Source organism: Ambystoma mexicanum, chromosome 3p (genome assembly GCF_040938575.1).
Source record: "Ambystoma mexicanum isolate Mex_15411 chromosome 3p, UKY_AmexF1_1, whole genome shotgun sequence".
In the NCBI taxonomy this organism is placed as follows: Eukaryota; Metazoa; Chordata; class Amphibia; order Caudata; family Ambystomatidae; genus Ambystoma; species Ambystoma mexicanum.
In genome coordinates this window covers 996,193,874-996,214,893 of record NC_090925.1, presented here as the reverse complement: position 1 = coordinate 996,214,893, position 21,020 = coordinate 996,193,874, and the positions used below count along the sequence as shown (strand labels likewise).

General features: G+C 49.1%; 1 protein-coding gene across 2 annotated transcripts in view; it reads left to right on the top strand.

Moving 5' to 3' along the window:
* Positions 1 to 21,020, top strand: part of DHX35 (DEAH-box helicase 35) — a 2,070,470-nt gene that overhangs the window by 555,791 nt on the left and 1,493,659 nt on the right. For both annotated transcript variants that reach the window (XM_069652289.1, XM_069652288.1), the window contains exons 7-8: positions 5,202 to 5,271; positions 5,905 to 5,964. In XM_069652289.1, coding sequence (XP_069508390.1) covers positions 5,202 to 5,271; positions 5,905 to 5,964 — 130 coding nt within the window. The remainder of the gene's footprint in view (positions 1 to 5,201; positions 5,272 to 5,904; positions 5,965 to 21,020) is intronic.

Below are 21,020 nucleotides of genomic sequence, written 5' to 3'. Positions count from 1 at the left end.
CTTGTGAAGTATGGGTAGTCTATTACTCTCAAATCTGTCTTAGTTCTCTTGGAAAAGGTAAATGATACCCCGTCTGGATAGAATATTTTCCTATCGACTTCAAGCGCTTTGACATCAGAAACTGTCCTACAGGAAGTAAGGCAGTGCAGCATAGCTAGCTTTCCTGATAGCTGAGATCGGGATACATTTTCGTTATCTGGCCATCTGAGGAAAAGACGAAATACGTCTCTCACACCCCATAATACTTTGTACTTGGGTTCCGGTGGCTTCTAAAGCTTCATCCCTCTTAGCAATCTCACGACCGCTGAGTGGTCTCCCACCGTGTTACCTTACACTTTTTCCTGACCCGCTGAGATAGTGGACCTATAGACACCCACTGTTCTGAAGGCGCCACCTTCTTGAAATTTAAAAGCTAAGAAGTTGAGATTCTCTACTACAGGGGCTGAAACGGCATCCACACCGTGGTCCGAACACCAGGTAGCCCACCCGTTTCAAGCCGCACCATAGCTCGGAAGGGTGGAAGGCGCCCAGGAATCTCTGATGCACTCTGCAGCGAGCTGTGAAATTCCTGGCAATTCCCATCTTTTCCTGAAACTCTGCAGGCTATCAATTGCAGTGTGCCGGCTGCTATGAGTGGGTGAGCTTGCCCTGATGGGTCGAGAAGAAGGTCCGGCAGAATGGGAACTATCCTCGGAAAATCCGTAGAAAGTTCCATCGCTACTGGAAACCAGGGCTGAGCCTTCCACAAGGGTAGGACTATTACGAGCTCCGCGTGATCCCTGCGAATTTTCGCTAGCGCTCTCGTTATCATAATGAATGGCAGAAAGGCATAATGCACTGCTCCTGTCCATGATTGCAGGAAGGCGTCCGTGCCCGCTGCATCCGGGTCAATCCTCCATCTGAAGTATACTGGCATCTGAGCGTTCAGTCTGGACGCAAACAGATCTATGTGGAGGGGCCCCCAGAGTTCCTGCAATTTTTGGAAGACTAGGGGGTGAAGCTTCCAATCGCTGGAGTCCACAAGATAACGTGAATTCCAGTCTGCCACTTCGTTCAGAGTCCCTGGCAAATACTCCGCTGATACGGATATTCTGTGCTGGAGACAGTAATGCCAGAAGCTCTTCGCTAATTCTGCCAGCATTTTGGATCTTGTTCCGCCCAATTTGTTTATATACCTTACTGCGGAGCTATTGTCCATCTTGAGCAGGACGCAGCACTTTACTCTCTCTTTTGTGAAGGCAGGAACTGCGAAAGAGCCCACCAGTAGCTCGAGGCAATTCATATGGAGCTGTAACTCTTCTTCTGACCATTTGCCTCCTGTCTGCACGTGTTCGCACCTGGCTCCCCAACCTGATCTGCTCGCATCTGATTCTATTACCAGATCTGGGGCGTCGCCGAAAATGGCGCGACCGTTCCAAGCCTCCATATTCTGTAACCACCAATGGAGTTCTGTGAGGGCTTCGTGGTCCAGAGTTACTAGTTGGTGGTAACGAAGGCCTCCTTGGAGATGTTTTATTTTGAGCCGCTGTAGAGCTCGATAATGAAGCGGTCCCAGAAAAATCGCTTGAATAGAGGCTGCTAGCAGACCTACTACTCTGGCTAGATTGTGAAGCGAGATAACCCTTTTCGCTATCACAGCTCTGAGCTCCTTCTTGATCGCTCTCACTTTGTACCCTGGGAGCTCGAGAGATGCCTTCACAGAATCTATTGTGAAACCCGGGAATTCTATTCTCTGGACCGGAGTCAGCTGAGATTTCTCCAGGTTCACTAAAAAACCGAGCGAAGTCAGAAGTGAGAACACCCACTGGACGCTCTTTGTCAATGATAATTTGTCTGGGCCAAAGACGAGGATGTCGTCTAGATAGATAATAATATGAATTCCTCTCTCTCTGATGGCAGCTGCCACCGGTTTCATGAGCTTGGCGAAAGCCCACGGAGCGGAGGAGAGGCCGAACGGGAGGCAGGAGAAACGCCATACTTCTCCGTTCTATAGGAAACGTAGATACTTCCGAAACGCTGCTGCTATCGGAATCGTAAGGTATGCGTCTTTGAGATCTAGGCGGGCCAGCCAATCTCCGGTACGCAACAGATCTCGAAGCAGATGAATACCTTCCATCTTGAAATGGTTGTATACCACCCATTCGTTTAGATCTTTCAAATTTATTACGGCCTTATTTTGTCCCCTCTGTGAACTAGGAACATGGTGCTGAGGAAACCGGGAACCTGTTGGTACTCGCGCTCTATCGCGCCTTTGCTTTCTAACTTTGTGAGTCGCAGTGCAGGAGCGCTGCTTCCGCTTGCGTCATGTGTATGGGGCGAGGTTCTGCTGTCTGCACGGGTGTTCCTATAAACTCTAAACGCAGCCCCACTACCGCTTGCAATACCCAAGCATCGCTTGATAAGGCTTGCCATTCGTTCAGGTAGTGTGGAGAGTTCTCCCTCCCACACGCAAGCTTGCGGTACTCACCCGCTGACTGCCCCGGTTGCCGGTACAATCCTCTTCCTCTTCGCCCTCTTGTTCTGGCAGGGAAGAAGGTATCCTGCTGTCTAGACTCCCAGTAATTTGATCGTTGACCTTGGGGGTCTTCGCTGGAAGGTATAGCGACCGGACGAGCGACCCCTATGTCGTCCGGTCCCGGCACTCGCCCGTGGAAGATCTTCCTGATGGTACTCTGTGCTCTCTCTAGAGCAGTATATGTGCCCATGAATTGAGACATTTCTTTAGCGAACGTTTCGCCGAACAACATTCCTTTGGCGCCTTCACCTGCCTCGTAGCTGGCGAGATCACTCAATTTGTTATCTATTTTTAACAGGACTCCTCTTCTTCTTTCTGAAGAGATGGCACAGTTGGCGTTGCATAGGAGGCATACCGCTCGCTGCGCCCAGTTACCTAAGACTGTCACGTCTACTGGGATACCGGTATCTTTTCATTTCACCGCCAGATCCATGATCTTGGCTAGGGGCCCTGAGATGTCTAGGAGCTTGTCTTGACACCCCCTCCAGGCCCGGTCTACTCCTTTCCTTATATCACAAGCTGCTTTGGTCACAAAGGTGACCATCTTGGGGTCTAGGTCTGGAGTATCTGCAAGCTTATTCGGCAACTCTGGTCTGGAGCACTCCGACCTCATGCGTGACCTTACTTCCCTTTCTAGGGGTTTTCTAATGTGCTTGGTCATGTCTGCTGCCACTCTGGGTGACGGCTCCCAATCCGATGACTTGGGATGCCGAATGGCCTCTGGATCGAACATGTCTGTTGTAGCATCGATACCATGGGGGCCTTCAACATCTCTATCGATGTAATCTTCCTCCTCGCCCCCTTCATCGTCGGGCGAATAGCCCTCGTCTTAGTCCCCTAGATTGTACACCCCTGGGGCAGGGGGTCTGTCCTGACTTTTTTTGATAAGTCAGCATCTTGTTGGGAAGAGTCTTCTACCCACTCTTCTTGGCTCCATTCTGGGGAAGAGGAAGGAGTATTAGTGGGGATGCCAAATGTAGCCATGTCCTTGGTGTTGGCAGAGCCAACTGTGAGGAAGTCAGCAGTTGGAAATGCTTCTGCACACTTCTTAACATGTGCTGTATATTGCTAGCAGCGTGTGTGTGAAAGCAGCTTCCCTTTTTTTTTTTTCTTCAAAATTCTGACTGGAGCTCTATCAAACCAACTTCCTTTGTTCTCTGTTCGTGCGCAATGCGCGCGGAAGCTGTATTCCCAGGGGACGCTGGGAACTGTGGAAGGTTCCAGGTCCCCTGGGTCCTAACGGCCGCCGTGTTTGCCGGCGCCGAAATACGGAGAGAGAGGGAGCGGGGCGCGGTAGTCTAACGCGGGCCAAATATGCACGCGACGGGAAACTCGCTGCGCTCGTGCTGCCCTAATGATACACGCCACGGTAAGAACACGCGCGCGTTCTGAGGCGACTACAAAATCATTGTAAATGCGTTTCGTTTTCCTGCGCGAGCCGTTGAAAATGAGTAATAAGCATTACTAAGTGTATTACAACAATATCCTAGCAATTAATATCCATATACAGGTGATGTAGAGTTCATCTATCTATTCTACAGAAGAAACAATAAATCATGTCACTTATCTGTTGGCAGCAGAAAGAAAGAGGAAAGGACCTGGTCAGAGGGGTTCTTATGGAGAGGGCTGCCCTCGGATAGGGGCAGAGGGGAAAGGTCAGGACTACCTAAGACTCATGGGGCTTGTAGTTCCCTGATGCAGATTGATCGAATAAGACTATGAAAAACAGAAATGTTCAGTATTAAAGTTGAAAGTTTTAAAGTGCTGACATGGCAGTAAATAAAGAAAGAAATAGCATAATGCGAGCCTCCTGTCTTGTCATAGAATTACAAAATAAGGTATTGATTATGCTCAGTGGGTTATTTCAAACAGACACAGTATGTTTTGAGTCACTGTTTCATGTATTTGCATTTTCATTCATCTTTGTCAGGTGAATTTACTGAAACATACACTGAATGTGAGAATTACAAAATCAGGTATTGATTATGCTCAGTGGGTTATTTCAAACAGACACAGTGGCCCTCATTACGACCCTGGCGGAGTGGGTTTACGCCAGCGGTATTCGTGGCGGACCCGTCCGCCCTACTACGAGTTCCCGTAGCGCCATGGAGCCTTTCTCCGCCTGGTTTTTCCGGGCGGAGAAATCCATGGCGCTACGGGACCTTGTTGTTAATTACGCCACCGTACTTTACGGTGGCGTAATTAACGCCTTCCCCACTCCCATTATACCCTATGGGGCAAAAATGGGAATGGGGAAGGGTAAAATGGGGATTGGGGATTTACCGCCCCGCCAAGGTCGGAATGGGGCGGAGAATCCGCCAACCCCCATGGCGGTATCGGCAGCTTTCCGCCGTGCTCCAAGGTGCATTTAGCACCGCGATTTCCGCCACGGTCGTAATGAGGGCCAGTATGTTTAGAGTCACTGTTTCATGTATTTGAATTTTCATTAATCTTTGTCAGGTGAATTTACTGAAAAATACACTGAATGTGAGAATTACAAAATAAGGTATTGATTATGCTCAATGGGTTATTTCAAACAGACACAGTATGTTTAGACTAATCTTGTTTAAGATGTTGCCACCTTTTAAGCAGTTGTGTGATGATTTGTTATGTTTCATGTGTTTCCCATTGTGTTTCATCTAATTTAAGTCTGTCTTGAGCTTGTTTATTCCTGTTCGATTCGCAGCGTCCTTATGTTAGATGAAGCCCATGAGAGAACCCTTTATACAGATATCGCCATCGGCCTATTGAAAAAGGTGAGATTGCCTGCATGTTTCACATTCAGCAACTTTGGTGTACTGTCATTTGCACAGAACCCACGCCTGAGAGCTGTGTGCTCTCTGGGACATATTGGACTGACTTGCACACAGAGTGCCAGCTCTAAAGTACACGTCTGCAAATCAATTAATGCTGTAACATCAATGCTCATACAACAGGACACTGCAACAGTAGTGCTCACAGCATAAGATATTATAGAGTTACTGGCAACATTTAATAATGTTACAGTGACCCTTGAGTTGTGGTGCTGTAACAATGGTACTCGCATCATGTGCACTGTAACAGTGACTGTTAAATGGCTCCTTTAGCAGTGACATTAGTATCACGTGATGCTGTAACATTGATAATGTCACTGTGTGGTGCTGTAACTGTCGCACCACTTGGTGCTGTGATATTGAAGTTCTGAGCACGTGATTAAGGGATTGACATGTTGGTTGCCTAGCATCTGCAGTATTATATATTTATGAAAAAAGCTTAAACGTTTCAAATTAGTGTATAGCCTGAATGTTCTGTTCTGATATTTATAGCTTTCTGCCAAGATAATCTGTTAAACTAAATTGGAAGTATAGTTAGTGTCAAAGTAGTAATATGTCTCTGACTTGATCTAACAGATTCAGAAGAAGCGGGGAGACATCAGACTTATTGTCACTTCAGCCACACTGGATGCAGAGGTAAATGCTGTTTTACTTACTTTCATATGTAGGTCTTCTTCACACAGATCTGACTCCCGTTTGTAGCTATATTCAGGTTGGGGTTGAAATCAGAGATTGCACGGCAAAACAATGATAAATATCATCCTGCAGGGTTCGAAATTCAGATTCATTGAGCAGGAGCTAAAACCAGCTCATAGGTGTCGGGCATAACCCAGTAGGCAGGAGCTACTGCTGGGCAACCAAGAGCGATTACAGAGCGCACCGCAAATCTAACTTCCACGTGAGATGCACACTTAAACTTTTTGTCCCTTTATGTACGATTCATTATGTTTAAATGTGTACTAGATGTGTCCTAATTATTCTTTCCTAGCATTCTCAAATACGAAAAGTCAATGTCACATATGCATGTTTTCAAGATAACCAGGCTCTCCTAGGCTAGAAGCAGGATCTAATTCTCCAGCATGGGGTCTGGAATGGATTCACATGCTCATGAATATTCCCCGTCGTCTGGCCGGGAATCCTCGGTAAAGAAAAAATCAGTATCAGTTTCGTTTCTGATCTGTCTTTCTCAGTAGTAACCAATCACTGGTCTCTGGATCATACTGCCCCCAGCCAATGACTGCCCTCTCTCTAAGCCCCGCCTCTGGCAGCCATCCTCAGATTTTTACTGCACGCTCAAGTGTTGGGAGTCCCTGTGTTTAGCTTTCGAGCTTTTGCTGCGCTTTCGCACTTTTTTCAGAGATTTTCTTATTTTTCGGTCAAATAGAGCCTCAAGCTCCACCGTCTCTACATCCGATTAACGGGGATCCGTTTCTGATTTTTCTACGCCCCTCAATGGTGAAGATTTCGTTGAGTTACGCTTCTTGGAGGAGTCCAGGAGTTTCTGCGGCCTACCCGGACATGGCCCAGGAGAAAGGAAGCTCGACGCCCGGAAAGCTGTTCAGGGTTTTCCCTGGATGCCAGCTGCAGAATGTGTTTGAGGAGGAGCACTCGAAATGTCTCTACTGCCTTCATGAGGACAAAACGCACCTGGAGAAGGACTGTGTGTTTTGCAGGAACATGTCGGAACGGACCCATCAAGGACCGACACCTTCGTCTCTCCAACTGGCTAGAAGGAAAGAGCCCGTCCAAGCGATCTTCTAAGTCCTGTGAGGGCGCCCCGGCGATGGGGGCTCAACAGAAGGCAAAGCACCGCGAGTCCTCGGGCACCGGGAGCGCCGAACGGTCGGGCTGCTCGGCTGCCAGGCAGGGCGCATCCTCTCCAGCGCCATCGACCACGAGCCAACGCTCTGGCTCAGGGAAGGGGAAGGCCAAGAACCCGGCGAAGCTTCTGGAGAGGCCCCGGTCGAGCTCGAAGGATCCGGCCGAGGGGGAGCGAGGCGGTGACCCTCCCCCCAAGGTGAAGGCCACAGGCCCACAGAAGGTGGTAAAGGCCTTGATTCACCCGGCCAAGGCCTCTATCGAGGAAGTCACGGCGGCCCTGGCACAGCCTGTGGAGGCTACACCAGTGGAGGCGACCTCGGGGCCCACAGTCTCCCTGCCTCCGCGGAGGGAAGCCTCTTTCAGACCCATCAAGTAGACCCCCGTGAAGACCCTGGCTGAAAAAGAGGGGCGGGGCGGTGGCCATTGTGGACATGGACACAGCCTCTGAGGAGGAACTGGTTGAAGTCTTAGAGGGCCTCGACGAGGGCGTCGAAGAGGCCCGGTCACACGGGAGGGATCCCAACGAAGAGGACGACAAGAGCGACGGCGGAACCGGCGAGGGTCCTATTCGCCCGTCTCTTCCAGAGCCGCAGGACAACTCAGTGGCCATTTTGTTGGCAATACAATCCTTATGTTCGGAGAAAAGGACGAGATTGCCCCTACCACTGACGGAGGAGCCGGAACCAGGCCCGACGGAGGAGCCAGAGCCAGGACCGTCGGGAAGTCCCCCAAACAAGAGAAGATGGACCCATCCAGCCCCGCCTTTTCAGCCCTCGCGGCCTACTCAACCTTTGCCCACGTCCCCCGTCCCTGGGGATGACACGGGAACGGACATGGCCCCGACGGGTACCGACGACGACGACGGCGGTGACGACGGGACGGGGCTCCCATCGCCTCCAGCCCGGATCTTTCCTTCAATGATTGCCAGGGCATCCAAGCTTTTTCAGCTCTGCCCTGAAGAGAAGAAGGAAGGTTTCCTTTACCAACGGCGCGAGGCCTAGAGGAAGACAGTCCTCGCCGTGCCTCTGCTGGATGATATCTGGGACGAGGGTCTCACCCTTCTCAAGAACCCGTCTACGACGCCTGCCAAGAGGGATCGCTACGAGAAGTACCGGGACCCCGACGCGGCCCCTTTGTGCCTTAGGGCACAACTGACCCCTGACTCGGTCTTCTCGGCGGCGGCCAAGAAGAAAGCGGGGGGGGGGGGGGGGCGCATCGGCCTCGATGTCAACTTCCCTGCCGGACGGTGAAGGACAGAAGCTGGACGCAATGGGACGAGTTATCTCATCAGCGGCAACAACGATTAAGGTGGCCATCGCCCTCGCGATCGTGGCCCGCTATGACAGGGAGTTATGGTACAGGATCGCCCCCCTGTTGGACTTCCTATCGGACGACAAGAGGGCGGAGGCCCTGGAGATCTTGCAAGAAGGCGAGGTGGAGTTGGACCACACCATTACGGTGGTAACGGACATTGCCGACACCGGTTACCGCCAGCTAGGCAACGGCATTTGCCTTAGACGACGAGGGTGGCTCAAGGCGACGGATTTCCGCCAGGACTTACAAGCCAATGTTTTGGACATGCCGTTCGACAGGAACAACCTGTTTGGGAAAACAGCTGTTGAGTCCCTCCAAGCCATCAAGGCAGACACAGAGACAGCTAAGGCCCTGGGTGTTCTCCGGCAACGAAGGCCGTCCTTTCGGAGCTCCGGAGTCAAGCAAGGTGCCTCCAAGGGATTCAGTGGTGGCTCCTCCATGTACCGCCAAGCGGCCCGCTCCTCGTCGCAAGAAGCCTATAGAGGACGAGGCAAGACGGGTGGACCCCGCCGTCGTCGCCAGGGAGGCCAAGGCATCCTCCAAGCAAGATTGAACAGACCGTGGCGTCGGGCCCCCACCGAAACACCCCGGTGGGAGGCCGGCTGGTGAAGTTCGTCAGTGTGTGGGAGTCCATCTCCACCGACCATTGGGTGCTGGATGCCCTGGCCCAGGGGCACACCCTCGAATTTCTAAAAAAGGGCCCCCGCATACCACCCATGGTCAGGAAGGAAAATCACGTCCCTCAACTGCTGTTGGAGGTAAGGGCGATGCTCAAGAAAGGTGCCATCGAGATCGTCCCGAAGAGGCTCGGGGGCTCCGGAGTATACTCAAGGTACTTCCTCGTGAAAAAGACAGGAAGATGGTGACCCATCCTGGACCTCCTGCGACTGAAAAAGTACATCCAGGCACAGAAGTTCCGGATGGTCAGCCTCCAGCACGTGCTGGGACAGCTGGAGTAGGGTGATTTCCTGTCGTCGTTGGATTTGGAGGATGCATACTTTCGGTGTCCTTTTAAAATGGGGATGTGAAAGTTCCTCAGGTTCGTGGTCCAAGGGCGGCACTACCAGTTCAAGGCTCTCCCGTTCGGACAGAAGTCGGCACCCAGGGTTTTCACCAAGTGCCTCGCTCCAGTGGCGGCGCAGCTGCGCCTACAGGGGATCCACGTGTCCCCCTACCTGGATGATTGGATCATCCGCGCAAGGACAAGGGAGCTCGCTGTGAAACATACAGCGAAGACCATCCAGCTACTCACGGACCTGGGGTTCTCCATCAACTTCCCCAAGTCCCACCTGGTCCCCTCGCAAGTCGCACTGTTTCTGGGAGCCAAGCTCGACACAGTGGCGCGTCTGGCCGCACCATCGGAGGAGAGAATAAAGCCCATCCTAGGCAAGGTGTAGCGTCTGCTGGCCACGGACGCGGCCAAGGTGAGGTCCATCAAGTCCCTCCTCGGGATGATATCCTCTTGCATATATCTCGTGCGCCTGTGCAGGCTTTGGATGCGCCCTCTGCAAGAGTTCCTTGACGCCCGCTGGATACAAGCAATGGGAAGCTTCGAGGACAGGATCCCTTTCAACGAGACCTTCCGTCGAGCGATCCGGTGGTGGGGCACCCGCGCTCATCTGGCGGCAGGAACAGATTTTCAGACCCCCGCCCACCAGGTGACGGTGACGACGGATGCCTCCCTGGAGGGGTGGGGAAGCGCATACCGGAGATCTTCACGTGAGAGGCCTTTGGCTCCCGGAGGAGAAGTCGCTCCACATCAACATACTGGAGCTCCGGGCAGTGTTCTGGGCCCTCAGGTCCTTTCACCTGTCCCGCAAGGGCAAGGTAGTGAGGATCTTCACCGACAACACCACCACGATGTTTTACATCCAGAAGCAGGGCGGAACCAGATCCCCAGCCCTATCCAAGGAAGCCCAGGATCTGTGGCATTGGACCGTTGCTCAAGGGATGTTTCTGGTGCCGTTTCATCTGGCACGGATAAAAAACACCATCGCCGACTCACTCAGCAGAGAGCTGCGCTCGTGCCACGAGTGGGAACTACGCCAGGATCAAGCGGACCGACTCTTTCAGCGATGGGGCAAACCCCAGATCGACCTGTTCGCAACGGCGACAAACTCCAAGTGCCAGAGGTTCGCCAGCAGGTTTCCCCAGCCGAGGAGCATGGGCGATGCTTTCTCGTTCCCCTGGGATGGCCTGTTCCTATATGCGTTCCCGCCGTTGCTGTTCTGACTCATCAACCAGCTCAAGAGGTCCCGGTGCAGAATGATCTTGGTCGCCCCGGCGTGGCCGAGACAGATCTGGGTCCAGGACCTTCTAGACTTGTCAGCGTCCCCACCAGTCAAGCTGTCGACGGACACAGATCTTCTCTCCAGAGAAGGAGGCGCAATTCTTCATCACGACCCAGAGTCGCTGAACTTGCAGGCCTAGCTGCTGCAGCACTAGAGCTTGGAGGATACGATATCCCGGCCGACTGTAGAGAAGTTCTTGCGAAGGCCAGGGCGTCCTCAACTCTCAAGTGCTACGGACATAAGTGGAAGAGGTTCTCTATCTGGTGCCGGGCACAGAACATTAACCCTCTGCGGATTACGGCCCCTCAAGTATTGCTGTACCTACTGTCGCTAGCCAAAGCTGGACTATCTCATGCTTCAAGATACACCTGGCAGTGATTTCCTGATACACCAGGACTACAGGGTGGTCATTCCTGTGGTCTCATCGCCTGGTTAAGGAATTTATGAAGGGACTGTTTCGATCATTCCCACTGGTGAAGGCGCCAGCCCCGGCATGGGAACTCAACGTGGTGCTGACCAGGCTCATGGGTCCGCCATTCGAGTCATTGTATTCGGCCCTGTTGAAGTTTCTGTTGTGGAAAACAGCGTTCCTGGTGGCCATCCCCTCTGCACGACGCGTGGGAGAGATCCAGGCACTATCCTGCAAGCCTCCATACCTGACTTTCCACAATACGAGGGTAGTGCTGAGGACGCACCCCTCCTTCATGCCCAAGGTGCCGTCGGACTTCCATCTCAACGAGCCCCTGGTGTTACCAGTCTCTTTCCCGTCGCCTTCATCGCCGGCCGAGAGGACTTTGCACTCGCTGGATGTAGCTAGAGCGCTGAAGTTCTATGTGGACCGAACATAGTTTTCGGGGGACATCACAGCTGTTTGTGAACTTTGGACCTGTGAACCAAAAGAAGGCTCTCTCGAAGGCTTGCATTTCCAGATGGCTCTCCGGCTGCATCATGCACTGTCACTGGTTGGCAAACTGACCGTTGCCCGGCCGTCCGAGAGCCCATTCAACCAGAGCGGTTGCTGCTACCACGGCGTTCTTGTCTGGTGTGCCCCTGTTGGACATCTGCAGGGCTGCTACATGGAGGTCGACGCACACCTTTACGAGATTCTACTGCGTTGACCGGGATTCCAGGGAGGAGTCCAGGGTCGGCCAATCAGTGCTGCGCAACCTGTTTGCTTAAGGTGAGTCTGGTGAGGAGGTAAGAAATGCTTAATGTTGAGTTTTGATGTGATGCTTAACGTTGAGCCTTTGCAACCTCCCGTCGTCGTGCATGTGTGTACTGCTATGTATTCTTATATTCATGAGCATGTGAATCCATGCCAGACCCCATGCTGGAGAAGGAACAAGTTACTTACCTGTAACTGTTGTTCTCCAGCATGGGTCTGGCATGGATTCACATGCGAACCCTCCCTCCTACCCCTCTGCGGCTCTTCACATGATCATACTGCCACTTTACGTGCTACCAAATCTGAGGATGGCTGCCAGAGGCGGGGCTTAGGGAGAGGGCAGTCATTGGCTGGGGGCAGTATGACCCAGAGACCAGTAATTGGTTACTACTGAGAAAGACCGATCAGAAACGAAACTGATACTGATTTTTTCTTCACTGAGGATTCCCGGCCTGACGGGGAATATTCATGAGCATGTGAATCCATGCCAGACCCATGCTGGAGAACAACAGTTACAGGTAAGTTACTTGTTCCATACCTCCCAGCTCCCCTCCATTTCGAACCCTGGCCTGTTATTATATACTACTTTATGCCAGATGCTCCCTGCTTGCAAGCACTGCAATAAAATAGTATATGATAAGTCATTTATAACGCTCCTGTACACAAGTGTTTCTAGGCGTGACAAGACAAGGGAGGGAAGACCGAGGGTGGACAAGACAAACTATCTTAATAGGCCATGTGTCATTCAGATCGTGCGAGAATGAGAAGTGCAAGGGGAAAGGAAGGAGGAGGGGGTGCAAGGGAGAGGGGAGGGGAAAACAGGGGAGTAATGCTTGGAGTTAGTGCAGCCACGGCAGCGCAGCTTTGGGTAGTGCAAGGAGAACAAGGGAATGATATGATATGATATGATAGGTTCTTTATAACGCGCTTAATACCCAGAGGTTTCTAAGTGCGGACGCGGGGATTGAACCTATGTTGCTTCGTGTCGTCTTGCTTCCAAGGCAAGCATGTTGCTGCTGAGCTATCCTCCCGGGCTAATGTAGGGTTACAGTTATAGCCCCTAAGTGTGTGGTAGGCCCGGAGTCAGTGCAAGGGTGACTGATCAAGAAAGAGCCTGGTACCCAGTGAGACTCTGAGAGTAGCCCCGCAAACAGTCAGTACAGTATACAGGTTTGTCAGGTAGGTCACAAGAGGAGAAGAAAAACGTTTTGAGCTGCTTCCAGAACTTCAGGTGGTCCGGCTCAAGTTTAAGAGGGGCAGGAGGCCAACCCAGAGGGAGGCACCTGCAGAGGAGCGAAATCTACCCCAGTCTCTGCCTGCATAAGTATTATAACCTAATTTAATAGTACTCAATGGATTGATCTCTGATGAATGATGAACTGAGGCTGCCATGCTATTATTTGCTAACATTGACTAATCATTCATGCAATTTTACTTGTACTGCTAAAACTTGAAGGCAGATTTTTCAATTCTGATTCAGCTGCTCAAATCTACAGCTGGGAGGAAGCCATTGTGGAATCCCTCTACAAGTTGTGACAAACCAGAAGGTGTCTCACCCACTATTCCCCGGGGGTCTGTCATCGAGGTGGCGAGGACATGGCCATCGCTTTTGAATCCAGTTCCTGGGGGTGACCTGTGCAGGAGGATCACCTAGATGAGGGGTCTTGTGGAAGTGGGACACAGGATGGTGAGAACCGGTATCCCCTTCCCTGTAACACCTTTAGCCCATCCTACCCGGTAGGAAATTTAGGAACTTTACCCCCATCCCCTTTTTACATCACACACTTGTCACTGACAGCCCGCTCTAAGGGAAAACAGATGAACACCCGAGCCGTGTATCTGACCTGTCCCAATAACATGGTTACGCGAGGTTAGGCAATTATCGACAATCGCTCACACCTGACTTCCATTAGGCGGAGCACGAGAGCACACTCTTGAGCGAGGCAAACACACGAGCAAACACCAGTTCCAGGAAGGCAGTTTAAGAGAGGAGAAAGATAGCGAAACAGAAGGGGGTCGCAAGGAGGGAAGTTCCTTTGACCTCTTCGTCAGTAACCAAGGCGGGAAGAAGCGCCAGCTGCTGTGGTACTGTCCTTTGCTCCAAGAACAAAGCAGTGTCGGTGAAATCAACATAGGCGGTGAGTTGGGGAGACCGATACAAGACCGTTCTGTGTTGAAGCAAGTTTGCAAGCAGGAACATTGTATGGCGAGTGCAGGAACGAACATTGTTAAAATGTGTGTGATGAGAGAGGCGAATGAAGTAAACTTCTGATGAGTGATTGAACTTTAAAGCAGCTACAATACCTTTGACAGAGTGGTCCGGCACCATGTGGGTGCTCAATTACAGCTCTCTGTAAGGTACCCAACTGAGAAGTGATACAAGTAGATGGATTTGGTCATGGCCCGACAGAGGGAGATCAAACGAATGAAGGTGAATCGAAGTGGTCCTGCGACAGGTCAAGTCCAATCCCGCTCACAGTCGAAAGTCTTTGATTTCGATGTAATAGAGAACGTTTTTAAAAGTATATGAATTTGGTCCAAGCCCGACAGAGGGAGATCAATTGAAAGCTTTGTGTTAAAATGGGTCTGAGCCCCGCGGAGGGGGGCCCGGGGTGAATCGAAAATCACCCAAGAAGTTATAAGTTATACATGAGAATCCTGAGGAGAAAGGAATCTTTGAATGTTGGTTTGTCGCATCAGGCCCTCTGAAGTAAGAGACTTGGAATGGCAAAGAGACTTTGACATAGAAGGCACTGATGCTGAGATGTGAACTGCATACTCGTGCTAGAGAAGCCAGAGACTGTGCTAAGCTCGAGTGTGCCACCTAGTCCCATGCTGAAAACATGGGGAAGGGAGGCCAAAGGCTTGAATATCCTCATATATCATTTCCTCAACACTTTTCTTTTGCATAACTTTGTTTCCCACACTATTTGTATTTAGAAGTAAGGATTGGCAATAGGTTTACTAGTATAGACCCTTTTATTTTGACAAGACACCACTAGGACTGCTTTATTATAATTTGATGCCCGTAGCTTGCTCCCATCTTTATATTTATGTTTAGATAGGCATTTTTCAAACCCATTGAAGTTCAATAAACACCCTTGAACTGTGATCACCTGTATGTCTGACACACAATGCAGGATTCTTCTGCCTGGTTTCCTGGTTTTATGCTTTCTGTTCTCGAGGTGTCGGGGAAAGTAACGGTTCCTTGTTGAAAAGGTCAAGGCAATTTCTTTCTTTGTGATCTCCTTCGGTTTTGCTGTCTTTACCCTCTTGCTCAGCTGCTGTCTCGAAACTGCTGTTTCCTTGTGAGCTTTGCCTCGCTCAGAGTGTGCTCTCGTGCTCCGCCTTTTATCTGTGTGGGGAAGTGTAATGGAAGTCAGGTGTGCGTGATGGTCAGTAATTGCCTGACCTTGCCTGACCATTGTATTGGGACACCTCAGGTATACGGCTCATATGTTAGTCCGGTTTCTCTCATCTCATAACGACCTTTCTGTGAGAAAGTGTTTGTGTTGTTAAGGGGGAGGGTGTAGAGTTCCTAAATATCCTACCTGGTAGGATAGGGTAAATGTGTGACAAGGTGCGCATCCCGGAGTGCCTCTGAGTTCTGTTTGCTGCCCGACTGCCCGGTCACGCTTTCTTGGCCACAGGAAATTGTTTGCATAGTGGGATAAACGTCCTTGTTGTATTCATGTGGAACTCACGCCCACAAACAGCAGGCACTGTATTTCAGGCACGGGCTGCGCTCATCTCGGAAGGCCTCCGAGTGCTGTTTGCTGCCCGACTGCCATTGGCCACAGGAAACTTTTCGCAAAGATATCAGTGATGGAATGAGCTGCAACGCCCAAATGTACACTGACAAGGACTTTGAACTATTTGTAGAAAAAGACTTGCTGAATTGGACCTAAACCTACTTTTTGTTTTAATTTAATAGTGGGATAAACGTCCTTGCTGTAGTCACGTGGAAGCACGCCCACAAACAGCAGGCACAGTATTTCAGGCACCGGCCGCATGCGCAGATGCGCACACACTTCCCGGAGTGCCTCTGAGTGCTGTTTGCTGGGCAGGTGGGAAGAGGGAACATAACAGTTGCCCTCTGTTACCATATACTACTGACAAGGAAGCAGGTAAACGGGGGTAACATGTTAATCTGGAAACGAGACTCTGATTATTGGCACTGATTGCAATTTGTGTACCGCGTTTTTGTTACAAAGAACGAAACCCATCATGTGAAGCTGTAAAGAAAAACCTGTGATGGTTGCTTACCGACACACTATTTTTTCGGCTCCACTCGTGTTCACTTACAGAACAAATAGTATGGCTAGAGCTCTGGTGCTTCCCCTGCCGCCCTCTCCTCCCTCCCCTACCAAGATGGCAGAGGTATTGTCGGACCAGCGTGGGGGCGAGTTCTTGCCATTACTATTGGATGCTGTAGTCTCCCCAGCATTGGTAGACCCCTTCCCCCAATCCCCCTGTAGAATAAGCATTTGAGCAAGTCCTTGCAACAAATTTGGCGGATTTGTCCTTTTTGGACACTCTGCCCATTTTTGGCACAGGCGAAATTTCCGGATTTGCCCTGTCTCCATACCCTTCGAGACAGGGCAGGGGGCTGGATGTTTCTCTCCCCTCGGCTGAAGCGCCAGCCCAAACTCAGGAAGAGGGGGCTAATTTTACGGGTGTGTGGGGGCTTCAAGAGGTGATCCTGAGCGAATTGAGGGAGCACACCGAGTGTCTCTGGGTCATCACTATTCAACTGATGAATCTAAATGCTCGAAGATTCTGAGACAAGAGTAGCATCCATGCCTCTCCTGATACTGAAATAACATTGTCTAAAACATTATCCGGTAAGCCAGCACTACTTGTAGGGAACATGGTTGAAGTATGCCTGCATATAAACAACTCCGATCTGGCAACAGAAACTGGAGGAGAGGTTATATTCCCTCAGATTCCATCTGTGTCCGCAACCACAGATTTTGTGGAATCCAACTTCACCCAAAAAGGACGAAAAAGAAATAAAGCCATGGAAAATAATAAAATGCATAATTTGGACTTCTGTAAAGGACCGTATAAAGGTGCCAGAAATTTCTGGAGAAATATGGTAAGGGGTGAAATTGCAGACACCCTTGAAATTGGGCTGCGTGATCGCTCTCTAGATAGTGACGCCGGTGATTGTATCGAAACAACTACTCATAGGCCTAGCGGTTGCGGTGGGGGGGGGGTGCACCTCACAACTCGCCACAACTCCAACTATTTAGTGAAATGACTTGTCAGGGAAACAGAGTGGACCACAGATTCCCTCACAAGTGCCAGGAAACATAAAGGCAGGAAAAACATAACTCTTGGGGATGGAACCCTCGAACCATAATGTGGGACAAGGAATTTATGATCTCTTTACAAAAAAAGAGGAAGGAGGGGGAGGAGATTCATGAGGGTGTCAATACAAGGAGGCAGGCCGCTCCCAGATGCTGTAGGGGGTAACACACCTGGGGGGTGGGGGAGGAATACAAGACAGTGGGTTGGGAGGAGGAGAAGTCGTTATCAAGGTGATGATGGAACAAATGGTTAAGACAACAGTAACAAATATGATGGGCGTGTGCGGCGGAACTGATCCTCCAATTCAAAATGGGATCTACAGGGGTACAATTGACATCCCCAAAAAGTGAGCAGGTGTTCAGCTGAACCGAAAAAACATACCCGGTGACTTAGATGAGAAAATAACTAGAGTGGGGAAAAAGTAATCGCGGATGCTTTCCGCCATTGGCAGGAGCCCAAAATTATAGGGAGCCGCCACACCCAACTGGTCTGCAAGGGCCAGAAAACGCTATCCTCCAGAATACTGATAAGGACCCCACCCATAAGGAGCAAATCGCCCTATCTACACCACACCAACTAATTTCTCCCCAAGGAAGCCGAGGCTCCCAAAATCCATCTTTAACAGAACACTCTGTACTGTTCAATGGTTTTCTGGACAACCCAATCCTGATATTGCATTATATGTTCGGGTACGGGGGACCCGATTCATTAAACAGGTGGAGAGTACTAGCTTTGCTAAGTGAAGTCCCAAGTTCAAGACTAAATTGGTAGACTAGATTCATCCAGATCGGTACAACCACGTCCGGATGGTTTTTCACTCCCGTTTAGTGTACGAAGCGCTGTTAGCAAAGGTAAACCAGCTAAATAAATTGGAATATGATCTCTTAACCTTTAGCAGTGGATTTAGCCACATACACTATGTTACCCAAAACGACCCTGTTAAGCAAGGACAACGTGAGAGTGAGACGGAACAGCGAATGGGGGTTCGACAGATCGCTTAGAGGAGAACCAGAACTGGAGATGGCTTGCTCTCTCTTTGAGAGAATCCATCTCCCAATTACAAGGTCTAAAAACTTTAGCCTGACCCAACACTTTTCGATTACATCATGGAACTATTATGCCTCAGCTTAAATGACTTTTCAAAAATCTGTCTCCAAGAAAAACGGTTGACCAACATCCTGAATTTTGACCGATATGATGTTAGAGTCGAATTAGCTGTTAAGGGGGTGGCCTGCGGGCAGGCTGTTAATAGCAATACAAATTGACATGACATTAACGTGACTAACTCTCCAAATGTTGTTAAAGGAGTGTTAGCTGTCACGGTGGAGCTTCCCGTAAATTATCTGTGTCAAGACAGTCTGTTGATTAATATATACTGGAACCCCCTGTCAAATCTTAGTGTGACCTTAAGAGCGATAAATGAGCTAATTGAATATTGGATGACTAATACACTGGGGGCCAGATATTTATAGTAGAATATCTAAATTCAGAATGCCCGTTTCCAGACATAAATGATTGTTACTGTTCTGAGTTGACATTTACACTGTTGATGATTAGTGAACTTAAAAATTCAAATGCTCACCCTTTGCGCACAAGAAAGACTCCAGGTCAAATCTGGTTAGACATGTTTATTGATTGGGATTTATATACCGTAAATGCGCTTCTTGAATCCACTGCAAGCTCTGCAACATGATCAGACGGTAAGCATGCATCAAACATTGACTACATGCTTATGTCTAAGGGCCTTTTTGACCAAGTCAAAGAGTTCAAAATAGGAGACACTAAGTTTAGTGGCCATAAGATGCTTCAGTCCTCCCTGTATGCTTTTGTAGGAGGAACACAAGGATACACTGCAAGGTACCTTTGAGTGTGAATACTAAGAAATCCAAAATTGTCTGGCATAAAGGAAATGTTTGTAAATTAAATACCCTTTTTATGACTGACTTCGTTAGTTCCACCATGGACACAAAACTGCTTATATATTCACATGTCTCTTTTGTTCCTAATATCCAGTCTGTAATTAAATAAATCGTAAAAGATAAGGTAGTTCGGCCATAAGCAAAAAGGTCAAATATGGGTTTGATTTGATGGTACAGAACATGAAAAAACTGTGCCGCAGAGAAATATGTATAATACTGAAAAACCCAATATCTATTGACTTAAAACATAATGCCTTAAAGAAGGTTAAACAAAAATTCAAAAACTAGTTTAACACTGTGTTCTCATGTACCAAAACGACAATGAAAATGATTGCAGCCCTGAAAGATGGCAGCACCAGACAATTCTGAACTTTAATAAACACCATGGAAATTACCCAGTCCTCAGCCCAAAGTAATGCTATATCTGAAAGGGTTTGGGCAGGGCATTTTGGCAGTATCTATTAAAAGAAAGATACAGTATTCCCGGAATTGGATGAGTTGAAGGTTATTGCCTGGGACATAACATTTTCAATTGATGATATTAAGAACTTAATAAACAAGGCCAGCCCGCCAAGAGCAGCGGAGTCTAAAGAGTTAACGAATTCCACCTTAAAAATAATGCTGATCTATGGGCTTGGGCATTATATCTTCTGTGTAAACATATTGTTCTAACTAAATGTCTGCCTTCCTGCTGACAGATTTCATATCTTGTCCCAATCTGCAAGAAGGGCGACAGGGGAAGCCCAAAGAACTACCGTACAATAGCACTATTGGACACGGATTCTAAAATCTTCTCTGGTATTGTTCTAAAGTATATTGAAGAATGGAGTACCCAAAAACGAAGTCCTAACTATTCAACAGACTGGATTTAGAAGGCAGGTGGTAACATATGCGGGCAGACTTCTAATATGCACCCTACAACAAATAGCCTGGGGCAACAATGGTTCGGCGGTATATATGGCCTCCATGGATTTATCCCAGGCGTTCGATTTGGTTGACAGAAATGTACTATGGACTAAATTAAATAAATTGGGTCGCCCGGGGGGGTGGGGGGGCATCTCCTGTCTATATTAATTCATTTGCAAAAATCCAAATACGCATGAACTAAGAGGGGCTTCTATCCGATACTGTCTGTACCCATAATGGCCTCCGGAAAGGCTGCATATTTGCACCAGCCCTATTTAATCTATATATGGCTGATGCAGGAAATATATTGGATGTGGCAGCCTTAGTACCACCTCCTAGGATCAAGGGGGAAAAAATCTGCTGGTCGGCCTACGTGGACGATTTTAGATTGTTGGATTATACCCTTCTAGGACTCCAAAGATTAATTATTGCCTTCAATGATTAAATTGTGTCGAATTCCTTAAAGGTAAACCACAAAAAACTGTTGTAATGAGGTTTAAGTAAAAGCACTACTTCAATCGGTTTTACCTGGTTTCAAAATAATGTAAAATTGGTGGTGAAGACATCCATGATCAATTTGGGTTTTCCTATCTTTACGGCGCCTAGAAAGTGCTTTTATCGTAATTTTGTTTAAGATGAGGCCCGCAAACAAATTGCGCAAATGAAGAAAATGGACTTGAAATACGGTAAATTCTGTATGCTCCCAATTTTACGCTTCTACCATCTAAAGACTATACCGCAGCTCTTCTAAAGCCTAGAATTGTTCCCAGTATGGCTAGTTGGAGCGATGAATAAATATGAAGCCCTTATTTGGAGGTCTGTACTATACTGTTTACCTAGGTGTGTTACCTTAAGTGCCATTGAGGTTCCCCCCCAGTGCCAATGGTTTTTTTTTTTAAATCGCGGTATTCACCGCCCAAACCCGCCAACATTTCCCCCCTCATTAACCCCTTAAGTGCCACC